Source organism: Cantharellus anzutake (genome assembly GCF_015039405.1).
Source record: "Cantharellus anzutake strain C23 chromosome Unknown EI90scaffold_6, whole genome shotgun sequence".
NCBI lineage: Eukaryota > Fungi > Basidiomycota > Agaricomycetes > Cantharellales > Hydnaceae > Cantharellus > Cantharellus anzutake.
Window position 1 is genome coordinate 944,037 of NW_024066956.1, and position 16,145 is coordinate 960,181.

Below are 16,145 nucleotides of genomic sequence, written 5' to 3' on the forward strand. Positions count from 1 at the left end.
GGCCTCGGTCGGCCCCTCCGTAATAAAATACTACGGAGTCCGAACTGGCAGTGTTTGAGTTGTTCAGGATAGAGGCCTACGCGTCTCTGGCATCCTCAAATACTCATAATTGGCCACACTTAAGAGTGTTTGAAACCATCAGAGTTCAATTCAGGATCAATATTTTTCATTTGGAATTGGAACGCCCTTTGTTAGAGTTCAAAACGAAAATTGGCCTGTTTGGTCAATTCTACTGTGGGCACTTCCAATGCAACCCCAAAGTCAACCGCGATCCATCCCTAATGCGGGCACGAGGCCCTTGTCCTGATTATCGACCAGGTCATTCCTCTCTTTCCCAGTTTCCGTTGTTTCTTCAGGCAGAACTCTAGAGTCCAGAGCTTTGTAGTGTTTCCACTGGTGATTTAGGGGTCTCTCTGGAGGATGCGATCACGCGTAACCTGGATTTTCATCTCCTGTCGTGGGGCTCGGAGCGGCTCGAACATTGATCTTTGGTTGAACGACTCATTGCTTGTATCCGGAACGTCAACTATGAGCAAGATGTCAAAATACTTCCACAGAGTAAAACCGGAGACAAATAGCTCACACAGTCGAGCAATTTCTTCAAGGGTGCAGCCTTTGGTTTCGTACAGGAACAGGAAGATGTAAAGGAATTCGAAGGCCAACCAGCCAGAATAGCTAGAAAACAAGCGGTTTCATACAGGCTTTCCATATGTCAATCTGGTGATACTTGCACCAAGTACTATACGAATGGAGCATTAGGCAACAACATCTGAGGAAGGAAGTATCTTCCCGTACAAATTTCCACCCGAACCTCGCCAGAGCGACTGGGTTAACGTATTGGTTGAGGGCCAGAGCAACGGAGACAGTAAGGTTCTGGCGAGAAACAGATAAGAATATCTAAACTTGCTTCTGAAGGTCACATACCATTACGGAAAAACCTTTGGCTCGAATTTCGAAGGGAAGAATCTCGAGGCAATACTAAGGGGACTTCCGATATTGGCAACGTTGGGGCGCACAACGACTGGCACTTACCGTGACAAGCAAGGGCATGTAGGCAATGTTATAGAACCCAAAAAAGATGAACATTAATGCAACACTGGCCTTTTGAGTCCAAAGATATCCCTTTTCCGTGCGAAGCACAATAAACGCAGCCCAAACACTGAACGCAAGGAACATGCCAGCGTTCGAAGCCAGGAACAACTTTCGCCGTCCTATGCGTTCAACAAAGAGGGCGGCGCCTAGGAGATAGCAGACTTAGGCGCTATGCAATGGGAAATAACCACTGCACAAACCGAGAGCCATCGCCAGATTGAAAATTTGGAGACATCCATTAATCGTAGTTTTCGCTTCAACTTTATCGATACCAAGATCCTGAAAACATCGGTATCGTCAGGACAAAGCTCGGGGAGAAATCAGGACGGCTCACATCTAGGATGATGGAAATGTAATGTGACACAAGCCCATTTCCACTCCATTGGCTAAAGAAGCCAAGTGCTGGTGGTATATTGTGCCATTCAGAGTGAAACGACAGAAGAGAATAGGAATCTAACCAATGATAATCCGCATGCGTTTGAAGTTCTGGGAATTTGTGAAAAGGGACGCATAAGTGCTCGCTTTCTTAGCTTTCTCCTCAGTCGCGAGAGCGTCTTTGATTTCCATGTACTCATGCTATAGTTGGCGGCATAAAATCTCAGCAGAAAGCTGAAGATGATCTCCTTCCAGGCCGCTCACCTGAATGAGGGGGTCTTTAATGTTACCGTTCGCATGGTATGCGGCTAGTATCTCAACCGCTTCTCTGTCTCTTCCCTTGGAGATAAGCCATCGAGGGGACTCGGGTGTCAACCTGGGATTGAGCCATGCCGAGGTTCTGGTTTCACTCAAACAAAGGCTCGGCGGACTTACCAAATTAAGAGAACTTGTAATACGGGAGAAAGGGCTTGAAAGAGGGATGGCAGTCTGAAGCCATGGATCGGTCACCATACACCCGCTCAGTGAATAATAAGCATACATCCAAGACCACGCCGTCGGGATGCGGAAAGTGCCAAATGTAATCCACGCCACTGGTGGGATCATTGAGTTTCATCGGCTTGAATTGGTGAAAATGATCTCACCGGTAATACTTCCGACGTAGCAGAATGCATTGTACGACGATGTCAGTCGCGCACGTTGCATTGGATGTGCAAGTTCAACAATAAGCTTTTTCGAGACGGGGGGAGAGGTGGTGAATATAAGAGTGCAAACCGACGACCAATGGGAAACTTACAAGAGGCGATGCACTGGTGGAAAAGCATAGTCCAAATCCGACTGGTTTGCTTCAGGGCCTTGGAATGACCAGAAGGATACATGAGTACTTACTTAATCCTCGTGATAGGATGAACTGTGCAAGGTCTGTCGATGTCACCTGCAGCGCTATACCCCATAACATGAGTAAGGCACCAGAGAGGAGGGTATTTCTTCGGCCAAGCTGATCACACAGGAAAGGTACAATTGGGAGTGCTGCCAGGGTCCCGACGCTCTGTGCGGAGATTATCAAGCCTGGAAAGTGTGATTTCAGTTAGCCCGGTACTGAAGTCAGAAGCGTTTACGCACCGAGAATGTTTGAAGTGGGACTACGTAAGCCCCCGAAAATGAGCCTTTCTAGAAAGCTTGAGTGTGGTCGGCACTCACTGATTGAAGTACTTCTGCCAGGCCTGTCGAAGTATGTCAGCACAAGTGACAAGGGGGCTAAGAGTCAGGCATACAGGGATTATCTGCAAGCTATTTCCTATGGCCTCATCATACCCATGAGTGTATGATGTGATAAGCGACCTATCACCGAATTAAAGGCACTACCTCTCTCTATAAAGGAAATGGAAACATACAAGCCTAGGCAGAGGTTCAAATAGATTAGGCCTCGGTTGCTCCACCAACCCCCAGAGGGAGCCAGATTCATCACGCGCACATCAGGCATTTTGCTTGACAGTTCTGGAGAAATAGGAATTCTCAGAGTAATTACGGACTCGGGGACCCCAGGGTACCGAACACGCACGGAGGGAGAGGGATCCGCTCAATATTCCCTCACGTTCGTATGTTTATAGCCCAGAAAGGGTGGAACCGCCGTGGATAAATATTCGCCGACAGGAGTAAAAAAAAAAACGCGCATCCGAAATGTTAATTTGTATGGAAGCTGCCACGCCTCCGAGAACCATCGACGGTTTGGAATTAACTTGCGAGCCCTTGCAGTGCTCTGCATGGGCGTACGACCCTTCGTTTCCGCGTCGACCGAGAAAACATTCCCGGAGGAAATGCCTAATTGCCCCCAAAGCCGCTCCCAGTGTTCCTGTTGAGATACTCAGAACATCGAAACGATGAAGCACTCTGAATCGGTTCACGTGCATGGTGAACAAGGTGAAGATATTGGGCGGCAATTAGAGCGCGTTTTGTTCGGGTCCTACCGGGCCCACGCCGCCGCCTCCCGCCACGATAGCCACATATGTACTTTGGAACTTGGATGCGATTCATTCATAATATTGGGAGTGTTCCGTGATGAGAGAGATGTGCCCGTGTCCTCACGATTCCATCGTAGCCTTTCTTGGCACCAAAAGAGGATCGATTACATTTACAGCATCTCAGCAGTTACAGTGGTCCCAGTATCCATAGATATCAAGCCGAAGACCGGGGCATGACCTATTTAGCCGCATTATATATATGCATGTCGCACTTATTTGATCTACGTTTCCCCATGGCATTTGGATGATTGATATTGCGATCAACCCCCTACTTATGTAGCTTCTTATGAGGTGACCGGGACCATAGTAACCCCCCGCCTTCAGGTGTCTAGTCTGCGAACGGGCGGTATACATATAACCCTCCCGCCGAACGACTCTGCGGAATACGACCTTGAGATCATAAAGACTGAGATCGATCTCAAGGTTGCCGGAAGGGTCGGGGCACCAATACACAGTAGAGTCTCCTTAGTGGGTTGCTTGTTGCGTATATTTAACGTGTGCGATAGGCTTATGGGAGCAAGAGAGCAAGTCTTTCTGATCGCTCTGGGGGTCCATGTATTCGTGTTTTCAACTGTACCCAGGCGCCGATGCCTCAATTTCCCTGCTCCCTCGGCTGTTATGAAATGTCGTCCGCCAGCGTAGATCACTGCCGCCATTATCACCGCAGAGGTTAGAAGGTTCCTCCACACGATGACTCTGCTGCGATCTTCGATAATATATCTTCCCATGCTTTCCAGCCTGAAAGCAGAGCGTAGTTGCAGGAAGGATCAGGGCGTCTCAAGGTCCCCTCTGGGACCTCATTTTGGACGACGGAACCGTTACCTCCCGTCTTCCTAGCGGCACCCGCATGACACACGGGACCTTGTACTCTCGGGTACAACATCACCTTTGACGGGATTATCGGAAGCAGCCCCTTAAAGAGTAGCTCAGCTCCTTCCTCAAAGCTCCTGGTGTGCCCGAACCATCATGCTAAGTCAGAGAAGTACACCCTTCAACACCGCCGCCGCGCAATGTCCCGGTGTTCTGATCCTGACTCGGCCGGATCTGCGCACAAGTTCTTTCGTTCGTTCATTCGCATCCGACTCGTGTGTAGCTACTCATTCGGCTCGTACGAGAACCGGGTGTGTAATTATGGCATGAATATAATTAGGACCTCTGTTTGCTTGTCAGAGGTTCATCTCACGACCCTCTCTCCAGACCCCATTATCCTTGTTATTGGTCTGTGTCTCGCAGACCAAGTGCTCGGAGTGCCCCAAAAGGGATGATTCTGGTTCTTCGAAGCGTCTTGCTTCAGAGCACTTTAGTAGAGGCTGGGATCCTGCCTACTTCAGAGCCAACACAGCTTGGGACAAGCTTGGGAAAGCAGTGTCCAGTTTTCCGTCACAAACATCAGAAGAGTCCTGCCTGCAGCTCCACCACGCGGCTGGAGGTAGGTTACCACCAGTGGCATGGCACGTTGGTAGCCTGTTGGGCAAATGCAACACCGGTTCTGAATGGGTTCCCACACTCATCTATATTTACTCACGTTCTCGTCAAAAATAGTTCAGGGCAACCGGAAAATTGTGTCCTTTTTCATTGTCGTTCCGCAGCCAGTAACGAGCAGAAGATATTGGAGGGTATGGACATTTGACTGGCCTGCTCATTCGTGTAGTAAGATGGCGAGGTTGACTTCCTTTGAGATGCCGCCTGAGTCCGTAATAAATGATGACACTGTGATGATGTATTTCCTCATCCCTGTATTTTTGTCCTGTGACTGAGCTAATTGAGTGGATCAGCATCCCGGAGTTAAGCCCATAAGGCCGAATTCGTTTAAATTGATTGATTCCTAAAAACCCTCTTCCTCTCCAACATCCAAGTCGTTTCGTGTGTGCGCAGTCGTCTCTGCCTCGCCGTTCAGCTCGTTCGCGATGTTCCTCCCCTTCACCTCCTTCGTCGCTTTCCTGGCTTCGGCCGTCTTGGCTCAGCAACTTGACCCTTCCATTAACACACCGTGCGTTATTTGGGACATGATCCATGACAACGTGAGGTTGACGTTGTGTTTCACCTCTTTTTCGCGTTCAGCGTTGGGGTTACCCAATGTGCAGTGTCCCTTTTGACGTGGTATGGTACCCACCCCCCTTTCACCATCTCTATAAGTATCATTTTCCTTCTTGAAAGCGCTCAAGGCTGCTGACGTTGTCATAATGTATATACGCTATTCCAGGTGGTCAGCCCGGTTCTGCCCCCATTGAAGATATTATTACGTCGAGCGACCAGTCATATTCTTGGCTTTGCAATTTAGCGCAGGGTGCGTGTCCTTGTTTTCGGATGTGGTCGTGGCTCATGAATGAATTGGTGTCGGCTTGGACTCGCCTCTGACCTTTTTTTTTTTCCGTTTTTTATTTCCAGGAACCTACATCACTCTTCAGATCCGTGACACCCAAGGCAACCTTCAATATTCTTGTACGTCCTACATCTCGCTTTCTTGGCACGCCCGGGAATTTACGGAATCCTTCCCCGCTCATTTTCTAGCTCCGATCACGGTCCAGAATTCTGGCAACTCATCCTGCGTCGGCCAATCCCCCTCCTCCACACCGGGCGGCTCCTCCACTGCAGGTGGCTCCTCTACGTCAGGTGGTTCCTCCACTCCGGGTGGCACCTCTACTTCTGGCGAGAGATCTACTACAACTGGACTCAGTACCACTGTCCTTACCACAGGCTCTACCTCGAGCACTGGTACGGGCTCTCATGGCAGTTCGACAACGTATGTATCTCTTGTTATGCTGTGAGCACTCATGACGAACGATCTATTGTCAATCAACTAGGTCTAAGGCCTCCAGCGCAACTAGCCCGTCCCCAAGCACTAGCACTTCCTCCCGTGGCGCTGCGATGCCCACCGCTGCCGCTCAATGGGGTGTTGCAGGCGCCCTTGGTTTCATTGGCGCAGCAGTCCTTGCTTAAAGGAACTTATTTTGTTCCGACGTGTCGAAATCTTAGGGCTAGTGAGGCAGAGGAATTGCTAGTGTCCGTTGAATCCCCGAGTGTTGAGGACTTCCCCTTCTTTTCAGAGTTACTTCCTGTTGCTGTCGGTGCAGGGATGGATTTTGTCGTCGTCAGCTGAGCAATCTTCATTCTCCTCTTTACGGCATGGACTCCGCAGTATAGTACAAGTGCAATGACAGTGCATTGGATTCGTTTGGCGGTTTCGGAAAATCCAAATGATCATTCCCGTGTTGCCCATTATCTGCGCAGTGATTATATATGTTTATTTCGTGTCTGTTTCTCCCCATCTTCCTTATGTTGTTTCTTCCCTGTTACTTATTATCGATTGTGTTTCACCAATCTTGATGGTTTTTGGCTACTACTTCTCGCCCAACCCCAGGTCGCGGGGACAATCCCCCAATTGGGCATTTTATTATTGTTCATCTCGGTTGTGATGCACCCCAGAGTACCGTAGTGTATAGACTGCAGGAAGTCAAGTGGGATTCTGCCTTCCGAGATTGGATGGCTCAGAATGGACCTCGTCGGGATTAAGGATCCACGATGATGGCCGTTTGTATCATCAGAATCGATGGGGAAGGATCGCGTCAAGTTATGGGTGGAGCCTTCCTGTGTTGGCGGCTTTGCCTCGAGGCGTCTTGATCGGCCGGGACGTTACATATTCCCCATATATCAATAACATGCATGGCATGTACGTCTGCTTACATGTGCACTGTTACGATGCCTTGAGATCTCCAGGGTGCTGGTTCGATCATCATTTTGATAAAACCCCCTGCGGAGCCGAGGGAAGGGCATGATTGCAAAACGCCGTTGGATTATTAGAAGCTGGGATACTCCCCAACAACACCGGGCAGCATGGCGCAGATGATCCTTGCATGCAACACTCACCAGGTTCTTGCTTTTTACGTCCGAGGTTCCCCTCCAGTGCAGGGCCGCGCAACGTTTGTATTTACTGCGACATTCGTCCCTTCATACTAATATACAGCATCTTCGCGTTCCTTTGCAGGCTACATCCCCTTAGACCAGGCAGGACACTATCCTTGACTCCATGACAGTGCGACACGCACTGGGGGCGTCCGTTTCCCTGTGGGGTCACGGTGGGAAACATCGTGCGACGTGTAGCCCACGTTCCTCACTTGAACCTTGCGATATACCTACTTTGAAGGAGCAGCGTGGCTCATCCTGTTGTTGTTGTTGTTGTATTTAGATTTGTTACCCCGCAACGTTGCTACGTGGCAGTGCGGCTGGCCCAGGGCACACACTGGCAATGAGGGGGATCGATTATACTGTATACAGGATCAGGGTTACAGGTTGGTATGGTCGGGCTGACGGGATCCTGTCTGTGCTGCGTGTGTGTCTTTGCTAAAGCGACTACGTCGTTTGGGATGTTTATCCTACCCCGCGTGGGGTTCCCATCAGACTGCTCCTTTGTCCTCCCGACTGTGTCTGTCTCCGCGGGTTCCTTTTATCGATGGCTCGCGATCTTGTAATAAATCCTGCTAACTTGAGGGTGCGGCTCTGAATGATTATTTGGGGATGTCTTAGGGGTAAGCGACATTACGAAATTACAACAAGAAAATACCCCAATAGCAGACATAACTGAATGTATAAAAGGACTATAATATTCGCTACCAGCTTGACCAACCCCCCCATATCGACTCCCCCTAGCCACGCACACGCTACAATGTTCACTCCCCATTCGCACACTATCATTTCACCCAGGAGAGGGTCTACCGCGAAGGTAAAACCCAGGTTCACACTGGTACCTGGTATGGAATCAAGAGATTATGCTGCCACCTCGCCATGATAGAATCTGGCAACACAACTCCTGGTCCTGAACCGAAGTTTTGGGCACGGTGGGTGGAAGCTAACAATCTCACCTTAATGCAATCGAGTCCCATGCGCTTCGTTCACCCTACCTGCAGGCTATCCTGAACTCTGGCGCGGTCATCGGCTCTCCTCACAGATTTACGCGCCCACCAGTTCCACCTACATCCCCCTACTTCAACCGAGACCGGGCACCACCCCACTGTGGAAGCCCTTACACTCGATGCGGTACACGTGGACGCAACAAGTACCGTAACGTTGGAACCAGGCCCAATGAACGACGCACCAACAATATGGGACCGAGCAGAGGGACCCCGACTCCTTATGCAGTCAACAACGATCAATCGACCCTAACAACCTTTTTGCGAATGCGGAATATGTGCCATCCATTCCCCTGCCGAACTTCATGACATCAGCCTCCCCTTCACTCTCAAGTACGATTGGGCACATGAGTGACCTATCAATGATAGCCCTGCAGATGGAATGATCGGATGGCACTGCTGTAGAAGTGACCAAGGCGAGCTCTTCTGCTCAAAAGAGCGACCTCGGGTTCCAGTATTCTGGTTTCCGTCCTGTCCGCGGCACACCGGAAACTCTCTTTGACCTCGCGTACGGCATATCTACTTATCGCCTCTCATATGCTGATTTTGGTGTATGCTCAGTTTCTTTTTCTAATCATACCTCGGTATTTGCTAGGTTTGTTTTAGCTGTCTTTTTGTATCGGTACGTTGTATTCTTTTCTTTTGTTTGTGTCCTGCTGGATGCTTCGGCCTCCGTGCCTTCGGCTTCAATGCCATCGGCCCTTGTGCCTTCGCGCTTACTGTTGCGCTTCGGCCTCTGTGCCATCTTTGCATTTTGCATTTTCGTCTTTTCTGACTTTATTTTCTTCAATAGTCCGACCTTTCAACGTGTATCGGGGTCGTCGCCACGCTACTCTATCGCTCCGTTGCGCACAAGGCTTATTTTACCGTCCTATTTATCTTTTAGTATTTATATACGAGTTTTAATGACATCCCTCGATGTGATAAGCGACCCGCTCAACGCTTGCAGCTGCCCTCCTGTGATGTTGACGACTCACATCTAGGGATTAGGGATTAGTTGTCAGAACCCGTATATAAATAAAGAGAACAATAAAATAAGCTTGAAATCTGCACTTCCGGTGAAGTCTAGTCGCTCTTTTGAGCGGAAGAGCTCGCCTCGGTCACTTCTACAGCGGTGCCATCCGATCGTTCCGTCTGCAGGGCCATCGTTGATAGGTCACTCATGTGCCCAATTGTGCTCGAGAGTGGAGGGGAGGCTGGTGTCGCGAAGTTCGGTGGGGGAACGGGTGGCACATATTCTGCATTCACAAAAAGCTTGTTAAGGTCGATCGTCGTTGACTGTAATAGCGCCATTGTTGGGATCTGTGCTGGTGAATGGATAAAGAACCTCTGCTAGGTCCTGTATTATCCGTCGTTCATTGGCTCTCCTAACAGATTTACGTGCATATCCATCTCTTCCAGCGTTCATAGGACGAGACAGCTCGTGCTTTCCGGTTCCTTCATTTCTCTCATCGTTTGATATGCTATGCTACACTCTGTCTAAAGATTGTCACAACGACGGATATCGATCATCTCCCATATCCTGTCAGTTGGCATTCGTGCCTCTGCTTGAGGTATCTTACACGCCATTCACACACTCAGTCTAAGGGCCATGGTTCTATTGAAACTATGGAGATGTGCTCGTGAGATGGGTTGGTCTGCCGGAGAATAAAGGGGCTTTGGGGCATGTCTACTTTCTCAGCCTGATCCGAGCAATTATTCAGCATCCAGATACGTAGGTTACATCATACTGGGTAGCCTGTTGCCTCGGACCTCTTGCTCTCTCCCATCTTCTTGTCAAGAGCCCACACCTTTATGTCAATTCGCCTGTCTTTCGAGGCAGAAGCATTCCCTGGGCGGAGGGGAAATGAAACTCGCGTTCCTATTTTCCGCGCGTCTCCGTAGTCCTGTTTCTACACGTCCTACTTTGCAAAAATCGCGCACAAAAAGTTCGAGTAATGGAGATGACAGTCATCCAGGCGGCTTGTGGGGCAAAGCATCCGTTCATGTGTGAATGAATTCTGGTTGCTGGCACTGTTTCTAGTTACATAGTAGGCGATTATCAGGAGCACGGTTCAGGGGGCGAGGTGTCTTGTCCGACGATGCTAAATATCGTGGATTGGAAGTTCAGAGCAACGTGGGTAGCAATGAGTTGAAAACGGTTTAGGGCTCGCACACCTTAGATTCTGCAAGCATTCAATTATGACTTCCGTCTCGGTGAATCAGGCGAAGCCAAAAGGATCTTTCGCACATTGGTGCATCAAGTCATACTTGGTATGCATGACCCTAATTGGCTTCGCTGTGCGTTACTCAGCTTTGATTCACCTTCGCCACCAAGGCACCCTTGAAAGTTCTCCGTGTACTTCCTTTCATCTTAACGCTTCCATTTGGATCTATAAAGAAGTGGTAAAGAAGAGGATAGCGGAATTAGGGGACAGCACCGCTGATAATGTTCTATCTGACTCCATCGGTACGCCCTGGTCGAGTGTAGAATGCTACAACAGGAACGGACAAGCATCAATAGACGAGGTTTTGGATCATGTTCATCCAGATGCCTATGATCTGGGTCAGCTTGCACCTGGGTTCTCACGAAACCCTTCTAGGTCACAACCCTCATGTGAGAGATAGTGATACATGAGTATCATCCCACACTTTGAAATGCCCTTCCTAGCTTTGCAGGACAGGAAACGACGGCTACAATACTGAATTGCATGATACACGCTCTAGCGCAGCACCCAGCGTGCAAGATGAACTTTGGGCAGAATTTGAAGTTTTTGAGCGTAAGCCAACATTCGGCGATTTTCATAACAAAAAACAGGTTGCTTGATGCAGTCACGAAGAAAAGGTATGTCCATTTGTCTTGCCATCTGGTCACTCCGTCGATATGTAGTACGCGATTATTCCCCCCGCGCCCCTCGGGCGACCAAATTGCTGTCGAAGCTGATGTCATTCCTCTCGGTCAGCCTATCCATACCAAGGACGGTACACAGATCCACTCGATACGCATACACAAGGGACAGGTATGCATCGATCCATCAATGCAGTCAAGGCCGTCTGGGCTGACCAACACCGCACTCATTTTCGGATAGTGGCCGTTCCGCGCATCGCTATCAATGCGCATCGGAGCCTCTAGGGCCCAGATGGGACAGAGTTTATTCCTGCTCGCTGGCTTAAGACAGCGATTCGAACGACACACCCTGAAGCAACGGTTTCTGGATGGAACAACCTTAGCACCTTCGGTGAAGGCAGACACGTATGTGCCTCGGGCACCGTCTCGCCATCTTCGAATTCATGCACTTGTGAAGACATTTAAGTTTGATCGAGTGATTGGGATCGAGATACTGAACAAACTTCCTGTGGGGCTATAGCTAAAAGTTGTGGGGAAGCGAGTCACATTGCAATGAAAGAACTATGGCTGCCTGTCAAGGTCTCGCTAGTGGATCGGCGGGTGGGATACCTATACTGGATGCAGCCAAATCAGGTGCGCGTGCACACGGAATGGCTGAATGTTCAATCGACCCCTCCGATGGGGATGACTTGGCTGTATCATTTTTCTTGGAAATGTGTTTACTCGAGACTTCTAATGGGATTCCTGGAGACAAGCTGGCGAGTTACTTTACGCTGCTCAGAGTCCTTCGACAATGTTTAGAGCTGCCTGGTAAATCCTGAGCAGCATATTGCCACCGTACTCCAGATATTGACTCATACTGTCAACAAGGCAGAACAACAAATTTTTTGTTCTCCTTCACAGGAGGAAGAAGCCACAACCCGGCAGAAAATAAACGTGAACCTCCCAATCATGCACGACGAAGTTTTGTTCTCCAAATAATCATGGAGTAGCGAATGGAAGGAGGATAGATAGGCTAGTTTGAGTTGGCCCGCATGCGAAACCGTAGAATGTCCATAAGGCTTGCGGGGTGGTCACAAGCAGATGAGGGCGCGCAAACTCCGAAGCCAAGCTCAGGCCAGAGCATCGCATGCAGTCAGTGCCAGATGCCACTACTTGGTCGCCAAATTAGACCAGAGTGTACTTCTTCGGACAAACGATTGATCGGTGTCATAGTTTGAATTAAATGCAAGCCATAACGGCCTATTTGTGATATAGCGTTATTGCTTTACAGCGCCTCATGATCAACATCCCTTTGGCAGCTCGGGCTAGGGCCCTACCTCTACTCTGTGGAATGTTCGTCTCGCCCCGACACCGCCAGATCGGGTGGAGTGCTGCCATTGAGAAAATGGTGACGGAAATAGGCAAAACCGTAAAAGTAGCGCTGCCCTTCCATCTTACTAGGCAAGACTCCAGCCTCTGCAATGTTAGATAGACCGTCTTACGACCCTCGATTGTGGACGCCAGATGTCCAAACTCGGCATTTCCTGGCGAACGACAGACAGAGTCGGGGACTGCCGCTTATTAGGCGCGCGGGCGCATTTCCAAAAATGATTTCCTCTGGGCACCTGGTCTTGGCAATATATACCGTTCTGCCTGACCGAATTAATCTTCCTTCTGTCTGCTAGTGGATGCACTTCCCACCACGCGACTAACTGACTCATACTCTTGAGTGTCACCGAGAGTTAATCTATCATGGCTGGGGACGTCGCCAATGCCATTAAAGGCAGGTTCATTCACAGAGTGCGAGTATTGATGCTAAAATGTGGACTCACCAGTGAACACGCTCATTATTAATGAGCCAGATGCAGAAGTGCCTAATGGTGAGCGTTACTAGCATGACGTAGACAAGTACGAGACTTAATTCGTTGACGTTCTGGTCCACATGTTCTTTTTTCTGCAGGGGAAGAATCGGATCACCCCCAGTCCGCTAAGAAGGCTAAATGGGAGCATCAAGGTTCGAAAGGCGAAGGATGTGTTTCTGGGAAGAGGAAGCGTGGAAGGTTGCGATTTCTCATGGAGAAAATGCCGCTCGAGATCGTTCTTGAAGTAAGTGTTGGATCCTCCCTGGACGTATTTCAAAAACTTCATCATCATCCCAGATTTGTTCCCACCTCGGGCCTCGCGACCTACTTCACCTCGTGCGTTCTGCAAGGGTCTTTGCGCAGTATCTCCTAAGACCAGGTGTTGCTTGGGCGTGGAAAGCAGCTCGGGAGGAGTGTGCTCCGGACATGCCCCCGATCCATCCAGATCTCACGGAACAAAAATATGCTTTGTTGGGCTTTGGCTCTAATTGCCAGGTGCGAGGGAAATATTTTCCCTTCCCTCCTTTTCTTACTGTCTCTCTATGTGATCTGCAGAACTGTGGGACCTTTACGCCTTCGGCTACCAACTGGTATTTGCGGAAACGATGGTGTCGTAAGTGCCGTGGCGGTGTGTATGTTGAAAACAAAGACTTTTTTCGTCCACCAGCCATCACTAACATTACATGATCATCTCAGGCTTCGTTCAGAGTACTATGACATGTGGTTATTTGGCTCCTTAAAATGTCTTCGCATGCATCAAAAATATTATGCCATCCTTCACCAAGCTAGGGTCTCCCGTCAGTGAGGCCCTGCTCTCAACTATAACAAATCCCCCTAATTTCGTTATCCAACAGGTTATGAGGCGTACATTGGCAGGAAGACTGGCCTGATGTGTGTTTGTCCGATTAGCGAGGCTAATGCCTTTAAGTTGAAGGCAGAGGAACTCACAGATGAGGAGTGGGCGGTGTATGTCTCGGATCAAAAGGAGAAAAAGCAGGCATTGGATGCGGTATGGCTATTTCCATCTCTATCTCCACTCTGGATTATAATTATTTTGGTTTAGCATGCAAAATTGTGCACGCAATGGGCTCAAAGGCGTGTTTCCGGTCGTCAAGATGAATTACGTGCTGTCCGGCGGGAACGCTCAGCAGCGTGGGTTCTCATTCTATCAGTGTTACTCAGCACAACTGATTGAACTGACTGCTGGACTCCAGCGTGAGGTTGAGATTGGAGAATATGGGATTTGCCAAGGAATTCATTGATCTGGCGATTTTCGAAGGATTCCCAGGACTCCGAGTATCCAAATACTTGACGGATAAGGGCAAGTTATCTAATTTATCCTTGGTCTTGATCACTGGGTTGATCGGAGTCATTTGCTGTAGAGTGGGCCGGGATAGAACGACATGCTGTTGGTGCAGCTCGATCGCATGAACAGTCTTGCCTGGACCGATTCCTTCATAAGGCGAAGGAATCAAAGGAATGCATTATCTCAAATTATCGGTCCTGGTATGAATGCCGTGATCCGGGCAATGAGTTTTGGCCCCCTCCTTTTGGTATATGGACAATTCCTGAAATTGAGGTGGGATGTTTGAATTGCATCGACCTAGTAGTTGTGTTTCGACTGACATCCCTATCATCAAAGGATTCTCTGGTTGATATCTTGAAATTGAACTTACATCATCTTCCGGGTCTCCCCCATGATTCTGGGGTGCCCGACATCATATGGGACGCTTTAATGCTCCGCTTCGAGGACATTGCCAATAACCACTCGATGAGCTCCAAGATGGGGTTACTGAAATTGATCCCTGAGGAGCTCAGACTGTCGTCTGCTCGAGAAACGTTAGAACTGGCTCGAACTCTTTTTGTGAGACTGTCAGATTCAAGCATCATCCGGTACCCTCGCCTCGCGGATCGTGGTGATTGGTGCTGGGACGAGCTTGGATCGGCCGTTATGAGCGATATCATCATCTTAGCCGGACACGACCCTAATACCATGACTTTTGGACAACTTCTGGAAGAAGATATCTGGGTCGAATGTCTTACCTGTGTTCAAGCTAATCAGGGAGGCAAGGTATTTGAAGCTGTAGAAGCTGTACGTAAACTGGGTGCCTCATAATTTCACTTCACTCATATTACGAGAAGGTAAAGCACCTTCATACAGACCACAACCTCGGCATAATCAACAAGAAGAAGTCTGTGGAATGGAGGATTCTGGAAGGGCAGGAGCTCATATCATTCAGAATGTCGAACATAATAATCAACAAATGGTGGGGGTGTCTCCTTTGTGGGTATGAAGGGGTCAGCGATGAGGACTCCATCCTCCAGCATATTGCATCACAGTAAGATGTGGTCTTGATTGAGACTCCAAGCTTCTAATCGTTCTTCCAGACATCCTAATGCACGTCCGGATCTACAGTATTGCTACCTAGGCTCGCGCAGTCAAACCCCACGAAAACCTATCCCTACTTTAGTGTTCTTTGAGTTGGGGGGAAATGGGTTTAGAAACTAGAGCCATCTTCCCTTCGAGGTTCCTTAGCGGGTCAGTTGTAAGACCATGCCATCCTGCTACTGATACTCTAAATTCGAAGCTGCAGCCAGTGCACGGTAGCATCATGATATCCCATGCCTGCTTCGCCTTCGAATGACCTCCTATCCTGTTTATCGTCCTAGACACTGGTGTTCCCTTTCGTTTTTCGGCTTCGTGATCGTCCTGTCCAAAACCTAGCTCTACGTCCATTGAGGCTTCTAGTCGCCGTAGTTCTGGTCATCGTCCTCGTAATTCTCAGTAAATGTCGATGCATCTTTATACCCTCCAACAACCTCTTCCTCTCACCTACACATACCACCGGGACTTCTGGCCAGCACTTCTGGATCACATCTCTCATCCCTACTTCATCACAACGGGCTCTGGACTTGTGTTCGTGGTTCGTCGTCGTGGCGCACTGTCTCATGTCTCACCCTTGTCGGTTCCTTTATCCGTTGTGCTTTACGCTCCATATTTTGTGCTTATGCTATACCCCTATGTTGTCTGGCTTTCTCACCTTCGGCAAATGCAATTACACACGATCTTGCTATGATA

At 49.1% G+C, this 16,145-nt stretch overlaps 4 protein-coding genes across 4 annotated transcripts; 3 read left to right on the forward strand and 1 right to left on the reverse strand.

Moving 5' to 3' along the window:
* Positions 1 to 678: 678 nt before the first annotated feature.
* On the reverse strand, positions 679 to 3,148 carry EI90DRAFT_2289981 (general substrate transporter). Its single transcript, XM_039052830.1, has 17 exons — positions 2,862 to 3,148; positions 2,742 to 2,808; positions 2,668 to 2,690; positions 2,590 to 2,609; positions 2,356 to 2,535; positions 2,264 to 2,304; positions 2,112 to 2,196; positions 2,009 to 2,060; positions 1,903 to 1,956; positions 1,732 to 1,843; positions 1,551 to 1,668; positions 1,427 to 1,494; positions 1,293 to 1,371; positions 1,033 to 1,238; positions 925 to 978; positions 796 to 873; positions 679 to 739 (listed from the first exon to the last, which is right to left on the reverse strand). The coding sequence occupies exons 1-17, from the start codon at positions 2,948 to 2,950 to the stop codon at positions 713 to 715; spliced, it is 1,353 nt and encodes a 450-aa protein (XP_038921426.1). The 5' UTR covers positions 2,951 to 3,148; the 3' UTR covers positions 679 to 712.
* A 2,245-nt stretch (positions 3,149 to 5,393) lies between these two features.
* On the forward strand, positions 5,394 to 6,432 carry EI90DRAFT_3037941 (uncharacterized protein; the record flags this gene model as incomplete). Its single annotated transcript, XM_039058827.1, has 6 exons — positions 5,394 to 5,478; positions 5,550 to 5,619; positions 5,682 to 5,775; positions 5,877 to 5,930; positions 6,000 to 6,231; positions 6,293 to 6,432. Coding segments are annotated over 6 exons (671 nt in total), but the record flags the coding sequence as incomplete, so codon positions are not given.
* Positions 6,433 to 10,241: 3,809 nt separating this feature from the next.
* On the forward strand, positions 10,242 to 12,043 carry EI90DRAFT_3012766 (uncharacterized protein; the record flags this gene model as incomplete). Its single annotated transcript, XM_039056591.1, has 12 exons — positions 10,242 to 10,382; positions 10,419 to 10,511; positions 10,558 to 10,675; positions 10,779 to 10,844; positions 10,866 to 10,940; positions 10,978 to 10,991; positions 11,046 to 11,154; positions 11,207 to 11,219; positions 11,265 to 11,394; positions 11,508 to 11,627; positions 11,802 to 11,855; positions 11,951 to 12,043. The coding sequence occupies 12 exons, from the start codon at positions 10,242 to 10,244 to the stop codon at positions 12,041 to 12,043; spliced, it is 1,026 nt and encodes a 341-aa protein (XP_038921428.1).
* Positions 12,044 to 12,862: 819 nt separating this feature from the next.
* Positions 12,863 to 16,072, forward strand: EI90DRAFT_3037952 (uncharacterized protein). The gene is made up of 13 exons (XM_039058828.1): positions 12,863 to 12,987; positions 13,040 to 13,084; positions 13,165 to 13,310; positions 13,364 to 13,561; positions 13,622 to 13,698; positions 13,763 to 13,863; positions 13,921 to 14,075; positions 14,130 to 14,218; positions 14,281 to 14,387; positions 14,449 to 14,645; positions 14,709 to 15,158; positions 15,209 to 15,405; positions 15,455 to 16,072. The coding sequence occupies exons 1-13, from the start codon at positions 12,957 to 12,959 to the stop codon at positions 15,573 to 15,575; spliced, it is 1,914 nt and encodes a 637-aa protein (XP_038921429.1). The 5' UTR covers positions 12,863 to 12,956; the 3' UTR covers positions 15,576 to 16,072.
* Positions 16,073 to 16,145: the final 73 nt, after the last annotated feature.